The 19,543-nt window shown below is 47.3% G+C and overlaps 1 protein-coding gene across 7 annotated transcripts in view; it reads left to right on the top strand.

Moving 5' to 3' along the window:
- The window catches only part of CUL1 (cullin 1), a 99,695-nt gene extending 81,063 nt beyond the window's left edge, over positions 1-18,632 (top strand). For 5 of the 7 annotated variants that reach the window (XM_057730224.1, XM_057730225.1, XM_057730226.1 and 2 more), the window contains 13 exons: positions 3,920-4,027; positions 4,106-4,212; positions 6,453-6,501; positions 6,882-7,013; positions 8,235-8,352; positions 9,465-9,541; positions 10,016-10,147; positions 12,610-12,702; positions 15,800-15,847; positions 15,928-16,010; positions 16,575-16,680; positions 17,204-17,317; positions 18,054-18,564. In XM_057730224.1, the coding sequence (XP_057586207.1) occupies positions 3,920-4,027; positions 4,106-4,212; positions 6,453-6,501; positions 6,882-7,013; positions 8,235-8,352; positions 9,465-9,541; positions 10,016-10,147; positions 12,610-12,702; positions 15,800-15,847; positions 15,928-16,010; positions 16,575-16,680; positions 17,204-17,317; positions 18,054-18,134 (1,248 nt within the window). In that variant the 3' untranslated portion in view covers positions 18,135-18,564. The other 2 variants (XM_057730227.1, XM_057730230.1) reach the window with 2 other exon arrangements.
- The last annotated feature ends 911 nt before the right edge of the window (positions 18,633-19,543 follow it).

Raw genomic sequence — 19,543 nt, 5'->3', positions numbered from 1 at the left:
GGTGGGGGGTGGTGGGGGCGGGGCTGTGGCCCCCGTGTCCTCTTTAGGCAGAGTTACAGCATTCCCGAGGGTCACGGGTGTTCCCGAGAAGTCCTGTGTGATGTGCACTGGCTCCCCGTCAGGCGGGTGCTGGCCTCACTCCACCAGGCGTGCCTCACCCGGGTTCCTGTTTTAACTTAGGATGAGATGGAAGTTACGTCAGGCTCCTAAAGTATATTTTCTCTCTGTGAGATGGGCTTTTAGGATTATGCTGTTAGTGAAAACGTATGGGATAGAAGGTAGTCATTCACTTATGATTGTCCTTGTTCCTGATTTAGCCATTTCCGAACGCGTTGGTGAAGTCCTGGAGGGAGGCAGGCACAGCCTGGTGAGCCCCGCGAGGGAGGTGGCCCTCGGCAGCAGCTCACAGGGATGAGGAGCGTCGTGTGGCAGGGAGGTCCCCGAGAGGACACTGGAGACCAGTAGGAGAGTCGGAGCTGCCTGGGCAGGGGGGGGTCCCAGACAGAGCAAAGACTCGTCCTGCCAGGTTGATGACACACCGTAATCCTGAGGACAAGAGGAAACCCGGTGAAGGGTTATAGTAAAACCTGAAACTGACGAGATCAGAATTTCGTTTTTTACAAAATCACTACCATGTGGAAAGTGGATTACGAGGAAGAAGAGTCTCGCTAAGTGTACCAGTTAGGTTTGTTAGAGTGGTTCAGATGGAAATGACCGGGCTGGTTGGTGAGGGTGGGGGCACAGAGAAGGAACGAGTTACAGTCTGTAACGGGCAGGAGTTGCATTAGGAAATTACCGAAGCTGGACAGTGAAATACATGGGGTAAGTTTTCCTGCTCTTTGTAATTTTTAATATATTTGAATCTTGTCTACAATAAAACGTTGAAAGAAATGGAAAGAGGGGTCCAGAGAGCAGCAGGGCCAAGGAGGAGATTAGGCCGGCTCTGAGGCACAGTGTTTGGGAATCCCACGAGGCGTCCGCAGCAGGTTGCGTGAGCCGAGTGGGGACGTCTGGTCTGGAGAGGAACGTGACAGCCATTGGCATAAAGATGCCAGTCACGTGGGGGTTGGATGAGGTTCCTCCTGGGACCAGCCTGAGAGGTGTTGTGTTTCTTACAGGCAGGGAGCTCTCATGTACTATTGAGTAATTTGCACCAATTACTAACTACTCCATTTTTTTTTTTAACATCAAAAATTCACGTCTTCGTGTTCTTGAAAGAACATGCATCTCATCCAGCTGATCTTTCCTTTCTCCTTACCTCTGTTGCTTGTCTAACCCTGCAATCTAGAGCCCTCTAAAGAGGGCATCATTTACCTCCTGGTTGCTAAGTCACCTTTTGAACATCTTTTCTCTATTTGGCATTGCTGACTGCTCCTTCCTTAAATTCTCTCCTCCATGTTGCTCCTGTGTGTTCCTGTCTCCGTCTGCCCTTGCCAGGTTCCGAGGTGGCTTCTCTCTGATCCTCAGATGTTAAATTCAAGTCTCCAGGGCTCAGCGCCTTAGCACACTCTTCCCTTGGTGGGTTCCGTTCACACCCTCGCTTCCCACCAGCCAGACTCCTGGCTGGGTCTTCTCCAGTAGCAGATAGAATCTGGGATTAGAGTCTGAAGACTTCTGTTCCTTTAGGGAAGATCTGTCTTTCCATGGGGAATTCCTTCCTGGCATTTTTAGGGACATTTATGTTTTTCCAAATCCTGAATCTGAGAAAAATTGGTCAAAACCAAGAAAATAGGGAAAAGCATTGTAATTCTGCTGCAAACATAATGGTCAAGATAGTTTCCTGGTTCAGTGAAATCCATTGATGAAGGTGCAGGGCAAGAGCCGGGGTTACTGATGCCGGGAGCCCATATTTCAGGTCATCCCTGGGAAGCAGGATGCGACAGGAGCAGCACCGTCTCATCTGTCAGTCTTGTGGGCGATGCCCAGTTACAAAGGTGTGTGTGTGTCCCTCTCTGCTGCTAATAAGGGCGAGTCATCCTTGCAAATAAAATACTAATCTGTTTATATATGTGATATACTTTATATCAGTCCTGTGAGTGGTGTTCCAAGAAATAGCAAGTTTTGGAAGCAAATTAAGTCCTTAAATTGACAATTTTGATATGTGATTCTTTGTAATGCTGTTAACCTTGAACGTTACCTTATTTGAATACTCTGTGATTATGTTTACTGGCGGTTTCAGGTGTTTGGATACTCACTAGACATTAAAGTTCTTTGTAAATACTCTAAAAGAACAAATGCAGAGAGGAAAATAATGTGAATGATGTGAAATAATTTGACATGAAATCAGAAAGCAATCTAAAACCCGAATTGGCAAAAGCAATGTCAATTTCAACGGCAAAAGCAAAATTAAGTCAAGTGGACAATATTTTCATTGTTTAAAAAAAGAGAGATGAGCTTATATGAAGTAAGATGTGTGCCAACTGAGAGACGCTTTTGGGTACAGTCTTGTGAATAAGGCCATTAATACAGAATGCAAGAAATTCTGCCCATGGAATAGTTGTCCTGAAGTTAAGAGTGGGATTATCTGATGCGACAGTTAATACTGTGTGTGTGTGTGTTCTAAATTTCAAGATAGATAATTTTTAAACATTAAATATATGTGGCATCAGCTGTCAATATTTTAAGTGATTTTTATTTGGCAATTATTTTGTGTTAAGTTCCCTTTTAATGTTTTATCACAGGTCTATCAGGTAGAGGCCACTTAACATGTCATTGAAATGATAGTTTTGTCACAGTATATTTGTTCATAATAATAATAGGCCTGGCATGTTTATTGTATCTTTAACAGAAAACCTCTGTGATAACCCTGTCACAGAAAATGATTGACTCTTAATGGTTATTATTATTTAAAAACAAATGAAGTGTCACAGAAATGCAGGATAATCAGAATTGGGGGGGTTCTGGTTTCTCATTCCTGAATCTCGAGGAGAAACACGTGTCAGGAGTTTGGAGATGTTGGCAAACCCTTTAAGCCTGCCGCCCGCCCCGCCCCCGGCCCAGCCTGTCTTCTAACCGCTCACCTGGGCCCTTTCCTTTTCACACACTCTCAGGAGTCAGGCTGCCCAGGTCCAGGCCTGACTCTACTGCGCTTAGGCCCTTGGCGGATGTTTGCCTGGAACGTGAACCGCAGCAGCCCCACAGCGGGATTGGGACGGTCCCCTGCAGGCCCAGCACTGCCTGGCGTGCAGCGAGCTCTCTGCACTGGCCTCTCTGCCCTGGCCTCTCTGCCCTCTTGTTCTCCGGGACTGCCTTGGTCCTTCCTTGGTCCTTCCTGTCTTCCTTGTGCATCACTCCAGAAGCCTCTCCTGCAGCGGACTTTCACATTTCATTTCCATCATTTGTCTAGAGACTCCCAGTGGGCTGCCCTGCCTGTCTCCAGGCCCCAGCCTTTCCCGTCTCAGTTCTCTCTGTTTGTCCACGTGGGTCTTCTGGTTTTCTGAGATGTACTAGTCAGACTCTCACTGTCGTGTCCAACCCACCCCTGCCCCTTGTCCACGCTTCCTAGGACCTAAAACCTATGTTATTCTTGCATTGCCTGCCCAACTAAGTTCTCAGTAACTGATGGACGGGTTTCCCCAGCCAAAACAAAAGCGAGAATTTGAATTTTTAACAACAAAAATTGGCAAAGCTATAACTTTGCAAGTTTGTTTCCTGTTATCCCTTTGAGTTTTCAAATAATTTGAAAAATCACGATTTTTCATATAGCATGAAATCAGTATTTCATTTCAAAGTACAGAGAATATATTTTATTTATAAACATTATGTCATATGTGTTTGCTGATGGAATGAAAACTTTCTTGATCTTGTTAACATCTTTGAAGAAGTATCCAGACCTTCTGGAATGTTTTCTAGTAGCGTGTTAGTATGCAGTTTAGTCCCCAGGAACCAACTTGTGTGTCTGTTTTTCCCTCTACCCAAGGACCCCAAAATGTATGTACAGACAGTGTTGGATGTTCATAAAAAATACAACGCCCTGGTGATGTCGGCGTTCAACAACGACGCGGGCTTCGTGGCCGCGCTGGACAAGGTGGGTGTGCTGGCCGGGGCACTCCTGGGCACGTTGGATGGTGCACTGGCCTCTGACTGTGTTTTCTGTGATCCGCAGGCTTGCGGTCGCTTCATAAACAACAACGCGGTTACCAAAATGGCTCAGTCGTCCAGTAAATCCCCCGAGTTGCTGGCTCGATACTGTGACTCCTTGTTGAAGAAGAGGTACTAGTGCCTTTGTGTCTTTTCTTAGTAAACCCATTTGAAATCTCAGCCTCTGGATGAGGAGTTAAAATTTATATTACATTTTACGTATGTTAAGTTGTAAGTTTTGTACCTTTTTGAGAAAATACTGTAAACCTAGTACACCCCCTTTGTCTTCCTAAAAGGCACTTCATGTTATATGTGCCGTGCCCAGTGCATGTTTTTCTTAACATTACTCATGTCTGTAATTGCAGGCAATGTGAGCGTGACCCTTTTAGCTGAATAGACTCCACTGGGCAGGTCCAGCTGGTGGTGGCAAGGGTGGAGGTTACCGCAGAGTCACCGTTTGTCTTCACTCCCTACTTGCTCTTTTCTACTGGCCTTGCTTAGTTTTTTTTCCAGTTGAAAATCTGCAGTAGTTGCCAGTGGCTGCTTTTTAAAACAGAAGACTCTGCACATAGGACAGTATTCCCAATATTCTGTGTACTTCTAGCATTTGTCTTCGTTTAATGAGTTTGTTTGATTTCTGTTTCATAGTCTCTATATCTTAACCATCTTATTTCTTGACTGGTATTTTTCCTAATCGATGTATGTGTATTAAGCACTAGAGGCAACATAATCTAATACGGTTCTCGTCTCTGCTGTGTTTTTTGAAGTTCTCACTTAATTTTGTGTGTGTGTGTGTTTTGGTTTTCCTCAGTGTCTCTTTCACTGGAATAGCTTCTTTCAGTTTAGAAATGCTCGAGACTCATTTTACTATTCCAAGTATCACATCAACAGATGTTGCAGTTTCCATGCCCCCAGTTATATTGGTTGATATTTAATAAATTGAATTTAGAGCAGCTCTCTAAGGTTCGTATAATCCCATTACAAAAGAGACTGAGAACACCTACACTACCAAGAAAGAGACTACAGACGAGTCTCACTTAGAATAGAATTGTGGGAATCTTAAGTAAAATGTTAGCAAACTAAAGAATAATTGTCCAGAACATAGGATGGCTTTCATTGCTCAACAGCAGTAAATATGACGTAGCTGACATTATGAACCCAGAACTATATGAACAGCTACGTGGTCTTCTTGACTGACTTGGGAAAACATTCGATAAGGTCAATAGCTATCTTTTTTAACTTTGCCAGAAAGCCATTTGCCCAAGGCCCAGTGCAAATTGAGTATTTGATTTTTTTTCCTACTTATCACAGTGCTTGTCTAATGTATCAATATAATTTAGCAGTTCTAGTCAGATCCACTAATAGGTACATTTCAGGAGTGAAAATGAACTTTAAACTGGATTGCCTTTTCTGACCTGATTTCATTTTTTAGGCTGTATAAAATGAAAGGTTCCAGTATTTTAAGTATGTAGGTACTCTCGTGGAGCTCCACTTTGGTGGAACACGTAGCTTCTTTTTCAGCCATTGTCTGTTCAGACATGGTCTCATCAGGTCTCTTGGTAGATTGTCCTTTAGTTAAGCCTGCTGAAGCAGACAGAATGGCAGATGGTCCCAAAGTGCACTAGTTTCCAGTGGGCCCTAAGTTAACCTCTTTCAGGAGAGAGATGCAGCTCTGACCTCTCAGTGAGAAGAACAGGGAGGAGAATGGACCTTCAGAGCCAACTGTTCTTAAATAGGAGCCTGTTGGGTGGTTGGATCATTTTGTGTGACTTTGTAGGGGTCTTGTTTATAGAGGACTCTTGGAGTAAAAGCTTTACATTTGTGTTTACCCTGAAATCACCTTTCAGTTAATATTTGCTGATAGAATTGAGTCCACTGTTAAAGGACAGCCATCTGTTTCACAGATGTCATGACAAAGGCAACACTTTAGATGTAGTTTTCACAACCCTTTCACTATCTTCAGTTATTAGGCCATTGAAAGGCCTTTTATTTTTTAAGGTTTAAGTTAAGCCATGCTGTGGAAAGCAGCCAGAAAAGTGAAGTTCATTACCTTACATTTAAGTGGATTATCTTGAAGGAAAACTCGGTTCAGAATGTTTTGAGAAACTTCTAACAAGTATCTTCCGTTCAGTTTCATTGTGGATATTCTAAGCGATTATATGAAAGAATAGATTATGAAGTAAAGTGTAAGGTTGCCAAATGGCCGCAGGTAAGACGAGCCAGCGCTCCCTCTTCCACATGGTAATCTGGAAAGAGCTGGCCACGTGACTGTTCGGAGTCACATCTTGCTATGGTAGTCTGCCTATGTGGTGCTTGTTTAGTACATGTTTGCTGATTTGTTTTAAAACACTATGCCTTTTTTAATTTTTCAGTTCCAAGAACCCAGAAGAAGCAGAACTAGAAGACACGCTCAACCAAGTGGTAAGGAGCGGGAGAGTTAGGTCATTACGTTATATAACCTTTCCTCCGACAGGTGGCTTTAACATTATTTGTATGAGGCATCTGGAATGTGGAAAGTCGTAGAATCATTTGTTTTATTTTGAATCTCTGATTTTACTCCCTATGTTGAAGCATTAATTTTAGCATTTGTATTTTCCTCATTAGTACCAAGTCTAGACTAACTTAATGTGATTTAAGGGGTTGATGAACAGATTTGCTTTAACGATTACGGGACAGTGTTTTTGTCACTATAAACGTTGGCACACGGGGCCGGACAAGACAAAGCACACATGCTCGTCTCTGGCCTGTGTTTGGTGACAGATTGTGGGTGCGTTAAGTGTGCCTTTGTGCTGGCTCTCTAGATGGTGGTCTTCAAGTACATAGAGGACAAAGACGTGTTTCAGAAGTTCTACGCAAAGATGCTGGCCAAGAGGCTCGTCCACCAGAACAGCGCGAGCGACGACGCCGAGGCCAGCATGATCTCTAAGCTGAAGGTACGCGTGCTCTTTTCCTGGAAGTTCCCTTAAAGTTCTTGGTCTCTGCAGGTTATCTGTTGGGCAGAGCCATCCGTCACTGGTAACACGGAGTCCATGCAGTATGAGCTCTGCTGCTCCACTGCCGAGAGCCCAGCGCAGCCGTCAGGATGGGTCCAGGCCTCCCCTCGTCGGGGCTGACGTGCTCTCCTGAGCCCCACCCCGGGGCCCTGCTGTGCCAGCGGAGCCCAGCTCTGCTGACTATCCTCTCCCATTCCTGCACCTGTGGCCTCAGCTCTGCCCCCACCACCAAGAATGGCTCCACGTGGCATGGCCTGGCCCCTGCTCACGTTTTGTTGGTCTTGAGCGGGTTGGGTGTGTTGTGTTCCTGTGGGCTTGGTTAACAGTTAGTAAGCCCGCATCTGGGAGGACAGAAAGCATCCGTGTTAGTTTGCTGTTGCGTATTTCTTTCTTTATTCAGGCCCCTCTGCACTTAGTCTGCATTTGTGTCCGTGCTTGCTGGCCTGTCAAGTGCTGTTAGATGTTTTACAGCGTATTTCACTTTGACCCGCCATCATAGTTACATGGGTATCTTATTCAGCCCAGGCTCCGTAACAAATACCGTAGACTGAGTGGCTTAAACAAGAGAAATTTATTCTCAGAGTTCTGGAGGCTGCCGGGAGGTCCAAGAGCAAGGTCGCAGCCAGTTCAGTTTCTGCTGAGGGCTCTCTTCCCAACGTGCCTGTGGCCACTGGCCATGTCCTCACACCACAGGGAGCGGGGTGGGGGGCAAACTCTGTCTCCTCTTACGACTGCACTAATCCCAGCATCAAGGCCCACCCTCGTGACCTTTTCTAAACTTAATTGTCTCCCTGTGACCCCCACCTCCAAATACCATCAACGTAGGATCGGGCTGGGGGGGCACAGTTCAGCCTGTGGTAGTGGGTGGGAGCCATAGGCAGATTACGTCACCTTTGTGTTCCCCCACCGAGTCAGAAATCCTTGCTCTTTGTGCCTGTGTGATAATTACTGTGTGTATAAAGACCTCACTCTTCCATTTATAGCTGTGTAATTTTTGATAGTATATGGATTTTAATCAGTGCATATTTATACCCTGAGATACAGTTAACTGTTTCTAGCTTCAGTTAAGCATCTGTCATGCACTGTGATCCCCGTCAGATTCCCTGTATACATGCATATCTCTACAGAAATTAATAAGGCAGTTATCTGGGTTCGTTTCAGCAAGCTTGTGGTTTCGAGTATACCTCTAAACTTCAGCGGATGTTTCAAGACATTGGTGTAAGCAAAGACTTGAACGAGCAGTTCAAAAAGCACCTGACGAATTCAGAGCCGCTGGACTGTGAGTATCCCCGTGTTTCCCAGCTTCCTTCACAGGCGGGGTTCTTGGAGGAGGCGGCGCTCTTTGTAGCGAGTGAGAGAGATGGTGGCTGCTTTATCAGAAAGTCAGGGACAGGCAAACAGGAAGTCCTTCCCACACGCGCTGCCCACCTCATGACTTGTGTGATGACAGGAGGTGACAGCCGTGGAAGCGTGTTGGCCTTTCCCTGAGGGGCCGAGCCAGCGGGGCGGCTGGCGTCCAGGTCCGGAGCCCTGACCTCTTGTACTTGCTGACGTGGCCGCCCCACCACGGGGCATGTGCCAGCTCCGGCCTCCACGCACAGTTAAAGTTTCAATTAATGTTTTTTAACTTTAGTTTGATTCCCTTCTAGCAGTTTTTTTAGTTGTAAGAAACTGAACTGGCTTTATAGTAACCGTCAGACGTGACTTCCAGCTGCCGTTGGGGGTCAGGATGGGCTGGTGCCCGGGCTCGTTCGCAGGCGGCCAGCTGGGCTCCTGCTCTGAGGGGCGGCTGCCACAGATGCTGGCATCGTCACGTGGTGATTTTATCTTTTTAAGTGAAAAATGAGGATTGTACTTCCCCGAACTGAAACCACTGTTCCATTGTTAAACTTGACAGTTGCGCCAGGGGACTTGTGGTGATGCCATCTGCGGTGACGGCGTTACTGTTATAGTGTATAGATTATTGTGTGTTAGATACATGTAGTCTGTGTGCTGTACACGGAGGCGTCAGTGCTACACGAATCATAATGAAGTCAGTTGACTTTGGGGTTCTCGTGGTCTTGAGTTTGGGGCCCTCATCCCGTCCAGCCTGGAGGCCGGTAAAGCCAGACAGGCACACGACGTTATAATTCTGAGTTAGAGGCGAAATGAAAAGCTCACTCTTTGGAGGGGAGAACTTCTGGCTCTTCTTCCCTTTACTAAGTTTTCATTGAATAAAACAATTTAATTGAAATGAAATGTGTTCAATCCCTAGTTTTATCTTGAAGCAGGATTTTTCATTTAATGTGTTTGCTTTTAATAAAAAGTAGTTCATGTTTATCTGAAACGGTGGCATTTTTCAGTTTATAAGGCTAATTGAATGTATCTCTGAATTTTTCCCCACGCCCCCAGTGGATTTCAGTATTCAGGTTCTGAGTTCTGGATCCTGGCCCTTTCAGCAGTCTTGTACGTTTGCCTTGCCGTCGGAGGTAAGGATGGCTTTGTCTTCTGTTCCCTTAGTGCTGAGCAGACGTGGAAAGGGGCAGTCTCCACCACGACCCAGGTGGTGTCCGCAGAAGGCCTTCCTGCTGGGCGGTGTGGCAATAAAGCAGGCGGTGCCCAGGCAGCCGAGAGCGCGCTGGGCGGGGTGGGCGATCCAGAGGCGGGTGCCACGGTTTGTTTACGTACATGTGGATTTCCTCTCAGGAAGTAGAACCTAACAGTTCTGTGATGGACATCGTGATGATACCTACTCGTCTTGAACTAGACACTTGTTGATTGTGCCTTGAAATGCTTAAATTAATGTGCTTTTTGCAAAAGAGTAAACACTTGATATTTATATCATACTTTTATGTAAGCATTTTGGCCTATAAACTTGGACCAGTGTTTTTTGTTTAGAGATGCTGACTGTAGAATACGGTGAGATATATATTCCACAAATGCTCTCCCCTCTTTGTATCCAGCTGGAACGGAGTTACCAGCGCTTCACGGCGTTTTACGCCAGCCGTCACAGTGGCAGAAAATTGACATGGTTGTATCAGCTGTCAAAAGGAGAATTAGTAACAAACTGCTTCAAAAACAGATACACTTTGCAGGTAAGATCACCTTTTTATTTTGGATTTTTTTAAAGTATAAGACAAGTTACAGAAATTCAGTGATTCACACAACAGAATCTGGAGTTAAGCTTCTGGCAGAATAATATCATGGTTAAACAGCTTGGACTTCAGGAGTCAGAGGAGCTGAGCTCTGATTCTCTGTGGCTGAGGGAGAAGTTACTTAATGACAGTGAGCCTCACTTTTCTCTTCCTTTCAAGGGGGAGTGTCAGTGCTTCGACTTCGTGTGTGGTGTGGAAAAGAAGTGAAATCATGTATTTAATACGTGTTTGGCACAGCCCCTGCCTGACACACACTAAGTGTTCAGATAGTAGCTTAAAAAGCTGGCATTTCACGTGTTTAGTTATGATAATGGCTCTTTTCCTTTGACAAGAGCCACCCTCAGCGCTTACCGAGTGCCGCGCAGTAACAGCTGTGAGTTCGGTTTCCATTTGTAGCCGGAAACGGAGGATCAGGCTGACTTAAGAGGCTTCCTCTGGCTCCTTTTAAGTGTTAAGAAACTTCTGACTGCATTCTGCAGACTCAACCTAGTCATCAATTTAAACTTTCAATAAGTCTACTCTGATAAAATAAAGTGTCTGATACTCCATTACACCAGGTCCAGAGGTCTGTATTAGCGACAGTGTGGATTTCTATGCAGGGGACCCCTGAGCAGCGTGGGGCTTAGGGGAACCGGCCCTCAGTGCAGCTGAAAACTGCACTAAAGGAGAGGCGGCGCCCCGATACACAGGCCCTCCGCCTCCACGATCCTCCCACGTCTTTGGATTTGACCAACCTCGGATCTGTAGCACGATCCTATTTACTCTTGAAAGACAGAATCCCGGTATAAGTGGACCCGCACAAGTTCAAACCCGTGTCAGGGATCAACTGTATGGTTGAAATTCTGTTTTCTTTATTCCCAAGTATACATAGAGGAATCTGTTGAGTTCATATGTCAGTACCTAAAATTTCAGTGCCCCTTTTTTGATCAGTGGACACTCTATTAACTTTATTGAGGTAATTTACATAAAAAGATACCCATCTAAGTATACAGTTTGAATTATGGCAAATGTAGACACCCGTGGGGCCACCACCAAGCTATGGAACGTTTCTTTGAGATTTGTCTTGATTTTGGTCACTGCCGTCAGAGAGGTGAGAGGCCCCTGCCCATCTCAGGAGAGACCTCAGAGCTGTTAAGAGTCCAGCCCTCGTCCCCTGCCCCCCCCCCCCGGTCATTTTTCTGGTTGGCATCTTGAAGTCTGCCGGAGGTGCTCGCTCAGGCACACCCTGTCACTACTGTTTCTCCTCTCATTGACCAACGTTCTGCCTGGAAAGCAGTGCTGCTCACGGTCCTTTAGTTGCTGCCGTGGGTTATGGAAGAGGGGAAGGGAGAAGGGCTTCCCAGGGGGAGTGTGGGAAGGTGCCCGGGACTCCCCCGGGAGAGGAGCGCCCTCCCTCAGGGGGCGTCCGTTCCCTGCACACCTCGAGGAATTAAGACCAGTATGTGCTGCCTGGCACACCGTTTACTAAAAGTACCTTCATGCAATTGTGGTTTGCTTTAAACCATTTAAACTTTACATAGCGAGGCACTTAGGATACAAAACCCAAGTGTCATACGGCTCATCGTGCAGGTTGCCTTGCCAGTGATGCACCAGAGACAGTTTTCCTGGTATTTGTGCAAAAGCAAATTTAAAGGTTGCTGCTCAGCGCTTCTGTCTACACTGGATGAGTGTCTATGTGTTTATTTACACACGAGTGTGGCCACACATATGGTGTGTGCAGTTGACCCTCCAAAAACACGAGCTTGAACTGCACAGGCCACTCTCAGGCGGGTGTTTTTCAGTAGTAAACACCACACAGTCCGGATCCACAGTTGGCTGGATCCGCGGATCTGAAACCTCGGGTGTGGAGGAAGCACGTGTCCTCGGGGCCGACTGGGAGCTACACTCGGATGTTCAGCGGCTCAGAGGGTCGGCTCCCCTGACCCATCCCCACCTCCAGGTCGTTCAAGGGTCACCTGTATTTACATAGAACGTTTGGGAGAAAGTTGAAAATTACTTTCATGTTTGAAAAGGTGGGGAATGAGGGAATGACGTCTTTGAGGAAAATGTGGCGTTGTGGCGGAATTATGACCCTTTGTATTCCCTTTTAAAAAGCTCTGCTTTGGAAATAGAGACAGAGATGTAGAGAACAAACATATGAACACCAAGTGGGGAAAGCAGGGAGGGTTGGGGGGGAATGAATTGGGTGATTGGGATACCAAATTGTACACTCTAAATATATGCTCTTTATTGTCTGTTAACTGTATCTCAATAAAAGTTCTTAAAAAAAAAATCTGCTTTGTTTTTCACATCTGTTTGGAAAATTGGTTTCATAAGTAAGTTCTTCACCCTAAGGCTCTGGTCTGGGGAGTTGTCCATGCATTTAGATTTTGCTTCTCTTTTCTGCACATGGGGACCCGAAGGCCTCAACCTTCCAGATGGCCATCCTGCTCCAGTACAACACGGAGGACGCGTACGCCGTGCAGCAGCTGACAGACAGCACCCAGATCAAAATGGTATTCCTGCCTCCAGCCTCTTTGCTGTGGGAGGGTGTGGGGAAGGGGCAGTGGGGTCTGTGATTTGAAATAGATATTTGTCTTATAAATATGGATATGCTTTTATTCCAGGCCTCAATACGTGATTTTTTTTTAATATTAATTTTTAAACTCAATGTAACATATACCTACACACACACACACACACACACACACACACACACACACACACACACACACACACACACGGACACACAACATGCTCTTCTCTCATTCACTTAGCTTGTTCTTGACCCTCTTTCCAGCTGAGCTTTTTCTTGCTAAACTTAAATTTTCACTTAATGTTATTCTTCCTATTAATCATTTTTTATTGAGATATATTTCACATAACATAAGATTCACCATTTTAAAGTATACAGTTAAGTCGTTTTTCACAGGTTTGTACAACCACCACCACTATCCAATTCCAAAACGTGTCCATCATCTTAAGAAGAAACCTGATACCCATTAGCAGTACCTACGCTTTACCTGTCCTCTCACCAGCCCCGCAGCCATTAATCTACTTTCTGTCTCTCTGGATTTGCCTACTCTGCCATTATCTGGCATTGCATATAAATGCAATCATATGACACATGGCTTCTCAAGTCTGCCTTCTTTCACTGGCATAATGTTTCCAGGGTTTATCCATGAGGGAGCAGGTGTCTGTATTTCATCCTCTTTTATGGCCGACGTGTGTTCCAGTGTGTGGATGGACCGCCTCGTGTCTGTCCATTCATCGGCTGTTGGGCATTTGGGTTGTTGCCACCTGTTGGTTATTGTGAATGACACTACTGTGAACATGTGTGTACAAGTCTGTATTCTTGGGTATACACCTAGATGTGGACTTACTGAGTCATGATAACATATTTTATATCTCCTGAAGGGGCTGTAGGACTGTTCCACAGTGGCCTCACCCCAGCAGTGTGAGGGTCCACGTTCTCCAGGTCCTCGCCAGCATTTGTTGTAGCCACTTCTTGTATTACACCCATCCTCGTGGGCGGGAGGCGGTGCCTCACTGTGGTTATTTGCGGTTCCCTAACGACTAATGATGTTTATGCCCGCTTTTAATTGGGTTGTCTTTTTTGTTGCGTTGTAAGAATTCTCATGTATTCTGTATAGTGGACCCTATGCAGGTACGTTATTCACAAATATTTTCTCTCATTCTGTGGGTTTTCATTTTCTTTATCACACACATGCTTTTAATTTTGATGAAGTCCACTTTATTTTTCTTCTGTTGATTGTGCTTTTGGTATCATATCTTAGGAACCATTGCCTAATCCAAGGTCAAAGGTTATTCTTTCCCTGTTTTTTCCTTCTTATTGAAGTATAGTTGACTTTTTATTGGTGTAATTGAAGTATAAATGAATACATTAGCTTCAGGTGTACAACATAGTGACTGGATATTTTTGTACATGTTTTTTGCCTATTGATTGGTACTGGCAACCTTGGGGAAAGTCAGTTGGCCATAGAGATGTGGGTTTCTTTCTGGATCCTCAGTTGTTTTCCACTGATCTGTGTATCTTTTCTTATGCCAGTACCACATTGTCGTGGTCACTGTTGTGGTTTTGTTTGTTTTGTTTATTTTAATTAATTATTTTTGGCTGCGTTGGGTCTTCACTGCTGCACACCAGCTTTCTCTAGTTGCAGAGAGCGGGGTCTAGGCACACAGGCTTCAGTAGTTGTGGCTCGCTGGCTCTCGAGCGCAGGCTCAGTAGTTGTGGCGCATGGGCTTAGTTGCTCCGCGGCATGTGGGATCTTCCCAGGCCAGGGATCAAACCCATGTCCCCTGCGTTGACAGGCGGATTCCCAACCACCACACTACTAGGGAAGTCCTTGTTAGATGTTGATTTTTTTTTTTTTTTTTAAATGTTGAATCACCCTTTCATTCTTGGCATAAGTATCACTTGGTCATGGTATAGAATACTTTTTGTATGCTGCTGGGTTTGGTTTTCTGGAGTTTTCTTGAGGATTGTTCCATCTTTATTCATAGGTCTGCCATTTTCTTTTGATGGTTTTGTCTGGTTTTGGTGTCAGGGTGATACTGGCCTCATAGAATGTGAATTAGGAAAGTCATTGAGTTTTGAGTCGTGCTTCAGGTTAGTCCAAAATACATTTTCAGGTTCTGATAACAAAACGAATTTGCTTCTCTGCACGTAAGAGTGTTCTTTCACTCCTCCCTCCTCACCAGAAGGAGGAGACTTCAGTTAGGGTGGAGGCTGGGGTTGCCACAAGACCGTGGTGCGGGCTCTGCACGCGGACACCCAGTTTTCAGAGCTGAGTGGCCTCCCCGCCAGCGCCTCAGCCAGTTTTTAGTGTTGAGCTGACTCCCCGTGGGGGCGGCTGCTCCCCTCCCCCCCCCCCGGGGGAGTGCGTTTGGCTCATGAAGGCAGCCTCTCCATCTGTGCCCGGTGTGGCCAGCAGTGTCCTCGTCCAGCTCTGGGCTCCGGGCCAGTTACCACACTAGAGGCCTCTCCAGTTCACCTTGACCAGGATGGGTTTCTCTTAAGCGGGGGGGCGGGCCCTTTCTGTCCCTCCAGGGGAGGGGGGCCGCTCAGGTGAGCATCCCTGTGACTGCGATTCCACGGACTCGGGAAGCTGCGGAGTTAAAGGCACGCTGAGAAATGACTGGCCACCCGGCCTCTGCGGGGGACGTGGCCCAGAGGCCACATGGCGGGCTCAGGGTTCACCACCAAAGGCGGGGCGGCAGCAGGGCCGCGGGCGCCGTCCCCGTCCTGTTCACGAAGAGAAGGCGCTCTTCATCCTTCTGCAGTGATCAGTGTCCAGGAGGTACTCTCAGGCTTCTAAGAAGATGTAGTCAAAGAAATTAGTGACGCACGATTCCTAATGTTTATAGTAGAATTGTCAGTTTTAATACTGGGTGATCAAGACCAGGAAGGGGTTGATTTCACTTTGAGGAGTAGGTTTTGGGGACCCTCTAAGAGGCGCCACCGCTCTTTTTTCTCTGGGCATGTCCTTCCACTCGGGCAACTTATTTTTCCAAGGAAAAATGGACTATGGGATTGGCTGTAGTTCTTATTACAAAGAAAAATGCATTTTCTCTTTTTCTTTTTAATTGCAGGACATTTTGGCACAAGTCCTACAGATTTTATTGAAGTCGAAGTTATTGGTATGTTTATGTACTTTTTTATGTTAAGCTAGAAGAAAGTCTTTTCCTGAGGTTATGAAGTAACAGTTGTTTTCTTATAGGTCTTGGAAGACGAAAATGCAAACGTTGATGAGGTGGAATTGAAGCCAGATACCTTAATAAAGTTATATCTTGGTTATAAAAAGTAAGGAAAATCTAATAAGTAGATGGTCTAGGCTGTCAGCCTATCCCCTGACCCCACAGCACACTCACCACTGGTGTCAGCACAAGTGGGGGCTGTGAGCGCAGTGTTGGGCCCGGCAGGCCCTCAGCAGGCCTCGATGGGGGCCTTTGAGTCCCCCTGACCATCCTGGGCGGGTCTCCATTTAACTCTGTTTCAGTTTCTGGGTGTGTCTTCATTTGGTAAATAAGTCTCCTTAAAAGGCTCCCCTAGGAAGCCTGGACCTCTGTGTCCCAGTGTCTTTATTTTATGTCACTTGACAGAGTTGGGAGAGCAGGTTAAGGTGCTGCATTTCCTGTGATACAGCTGTCCTGTCGCTGGCAGAGTAGGAAGCCGGTCCGCAGAGAACTAGGGCACCTTTCACAGAGCCGCCGTGGAAGCTGCCGCGGGGTAGGCGGGAGGTGGTCGGTCACACTCCCCACCCTCCGTCTGGGGGCCGAGCCCTTCTTAAAGATTGCAGACAGAAAGAAGCCTCTCCTGTGTGTCCTTTGAAACAATAGTGATTGATTTCCTCAATTTTCTTGACAGTAAGAAATTAAGGGTTAATATCAATGTGCCGATGAAAACGGAACAGAAGCAAGAACAAGAAACCACACACAAAAACATCGAGGAAGATCGCAAACTACTGATCCAGGTGACCCTGGGGGCCTGTCCCCTTGCTGGAGGTGGCCGCCCGCAGCGGGGGTGGCGCTTCCTCTGGGCTGTGTCACCTGTGACTGGGGAGTGGGGGCCAGGCTGGTTCTGGATGGAGTAGAGGAAATAATCCACGGGGTAGATGAGAGCTAATACACGTGGTGAGTTATTTACTAAGACGGGCAGGAGGAGAGCCGTGTAATCGAGGGTCAGGCGGCTTCTGTGGCTTTGAAGACGGAATTCTTTCTCATTTTAAAAGTGTTTTCTACTTGGGTTAAATTACTAAAACTGCTGCTCGTGAGACCAAACCACTTTAACATTAGTTTGTTGTGTCAGCATCAAAACTTAAGTAGATAGACTTGGCCCCCTGCCCACTGTGACCTGCGCTGTGTTTGCCCCACGTTAGGAAATCATGGTCCCTGCAGAGGGAGAGCTTTGGCAGCCTTGTTGCTAGTTCTCCTTAATTATTACCGGTAAGTTGTTGTCTGTTAAACACATTTGTTTTTCTTTCCTTGGTCATATAGGCGGCTATTGTGAGAATTATGAAAATGAGGAAGGTTCTAAAACACCAGCAGTTACTTGGAGAAGTACTGACTCAGCTGTCCTCAAGGTTCAAGCCTCGGGTTCCAGTAATTAAGGTACTAGAATTACATAGCGGAAGTGTTCAGATTATTATTTTAGAAGACAGAAGAGGTAACCAAAACTCAGTTGATTCCTGTTCACAAAGAAGGAACTTGGCTTAGTCACGTATAATAGGTTTCTGCAAAAGAAAATAGGATGAGTTGTAAAATTTTTTATTGAAACTTACAAAGAAGTGCAAAACACTCAGCATTCAGCCTGCTGATCTGCACAAAGTACACAGCTGCCCCGCGTCCCCTCCCTCCTGGCCGGTAGCCACGCTCTCGTGTCACCACAGTCACGTGTCTGACACCGTGAAGCACTTTGCCTCCTCGAACTCTGCCTAAAACGGCCTGAGAGTCCCGCTCTCCTGCGTCTGCCGAGCCCGTGCGGGAGGCTCGTCCCCGTGGACGTGGCTTGCTGCGCCGGGTCCCCTGGGTGGCCCGCGGCCTCTGGACGCTGGCCCCCGACTCGTGTCCGGTTGGGTCAGTTCACACAGAAGCTAGGCAGCTCCTTCGCTTTCCGAGACCGGGGGGCGGCAGGTACAGCGGGGCGGGGGCGGGGAGCCCGCCCCCCTGCTCGTGCTCACGGCCCTCGGTGGGGCTGGAGGGGCTGCACGCAGGGAGCCGCTGTCTCAGCTGCTGGGAAGTAAGACTCCGCGGCCAAGGGATGGAAGGGGGAGAATCCGCCTCGGGGCCGACCGTAAATGTGTTTTTCTTTCCCTTTCACTACCTCTTTTCTAAAAATAACGCCCAGAAATGCATTGACATTCTGATCGAGAAAGAATATTTGGAGCGAGTGGATGGTGAAAAGGACACCTACAGTTACTTGGCTTAACCCTCCTGGAAGGGTCTGGCCGCGGCGCAGTCCCTCGTCCCCGTGAGAAGGATGGGGACCAGGCGGCGGCGGCGCCACCCGGACCTCCTGCTCGGCCCGAGGCCCAGGCTCCCATCGCGGGCGCGGGGGTGAGAACTGCTCAGGACCGCCACACTTCACGTCTGTAAATACGGACACCAACGCCATTTAACCTAATTTAAGACCAGAGGGGAGGGGACCTCCCACCCGAGGGCTGCATGCTTCTGCATCCGAATCAACCCATGGGCCACGTGAGCGACAGCGGCCGGCCGGGCGGCCCCTCGGAGGCCGGCAGCGCCTGGAGAGCAGGTCTGAACAGACCCACGTGTAATCTGCTATGAAAAACCATTTGTATAGTGTGTTTCATTTTTTAATGTGTGAAAATAAAGAAAATTAAAGGATTTCTGTACAAGTCGCATTTGGTTTTGTTTTAAGTTTTACTAATTTCTATATGTAAATAAAAGCTATAATGATTGTGCAGACGGGTGTTCCCGGTGTCTTCCTGACGCCCGGAGGGCTGCCCTTCTGGCACTGACGTTTTTAAGCTCTTACCGTCTCAAGCCCTTGGTCATCTTTTTCTCCTCGAGCGTTGGCGCTCAGTCCCGTGACTTCCTCCAGCGACTGTCCGGGAGCCTCAGCACCTCCCGGGGCTTCTCTTCGGACGCCGGTGAGGCCGGACGGGGTCATCCGGACACCTCCCGCGGGAAGAGTGGCCCCTGTTCCCGGCGCTGGTCACAAGTGTGGCTTGGGGACCATGTCCGCCACCGCCAGCGCCTCCCTCCTGCTTCTGACCAGTTCAAAGAACAGCCACTCCTCATCGGTGGTCCTGGGGTTGGCGCTGCACCTCTGTCACTCACTTGCAGCCTGCGCGTGGTCGCTTCCCTCCCCGAGGACAGAAGGAGCGGGAGGTGGGAGCAGAGGCCCCGGGCAGGCCCGGGCTCGGGGGCTTCACGGTCCCCATAAACCACCCGCGACTCCTGAGACGTGAGACGTGGACATGCTCGTCAACACCTGTTGGGTCCTTGCCTGCACTGAGGCCAGCTTCGCAGAGTGGGGCCAGAGGAAGACGCCAAAGCTAAGTCCTTAAAGTTTCCTGGCACGGAACAGGTTAGTTTTTAAAACTTAAACAGTAAACAGGTTATTAAAAGGAGTAGTAATAGACGAAGCACTTGTATAATGGGTTTCCACTCCTTTTTTTTGTTTTTTTTTTTTCCCCAATACATCTTTTTCAAACCATCTTATGAGATTCCTGGTGTATGGACCAGGCACAGAACAGCGCCACCACCCGGGGGACCCTCCCTTCCTTAAAGTGCCCCGGGGCTCCGAGGATGACCTGGAAACTGCCCGCGAGTCCTGGCTGGGACCGCAGCTCTGCTTTTCCTCACAGCCGT

This window comes from Hippopotamus amphibius, chromosome 4 (assembly GCF_030028045.1).
Source record: "Hippopotamus amphibius kiboko isolate mHipAmp2 chromosome 4, mHipAmp2.hap2, whole genome shotgun sequence".
Lineage (NCBI taxonomy): Eukaryota > Metazoa > Chordata > Mammalia > Artiodactyla > Hippopotamidae > Hippopotamus > Hippopotamus amphibius.
This window is presented reverse-complemented; position numbering and strand designations above follow the sequence as displayed.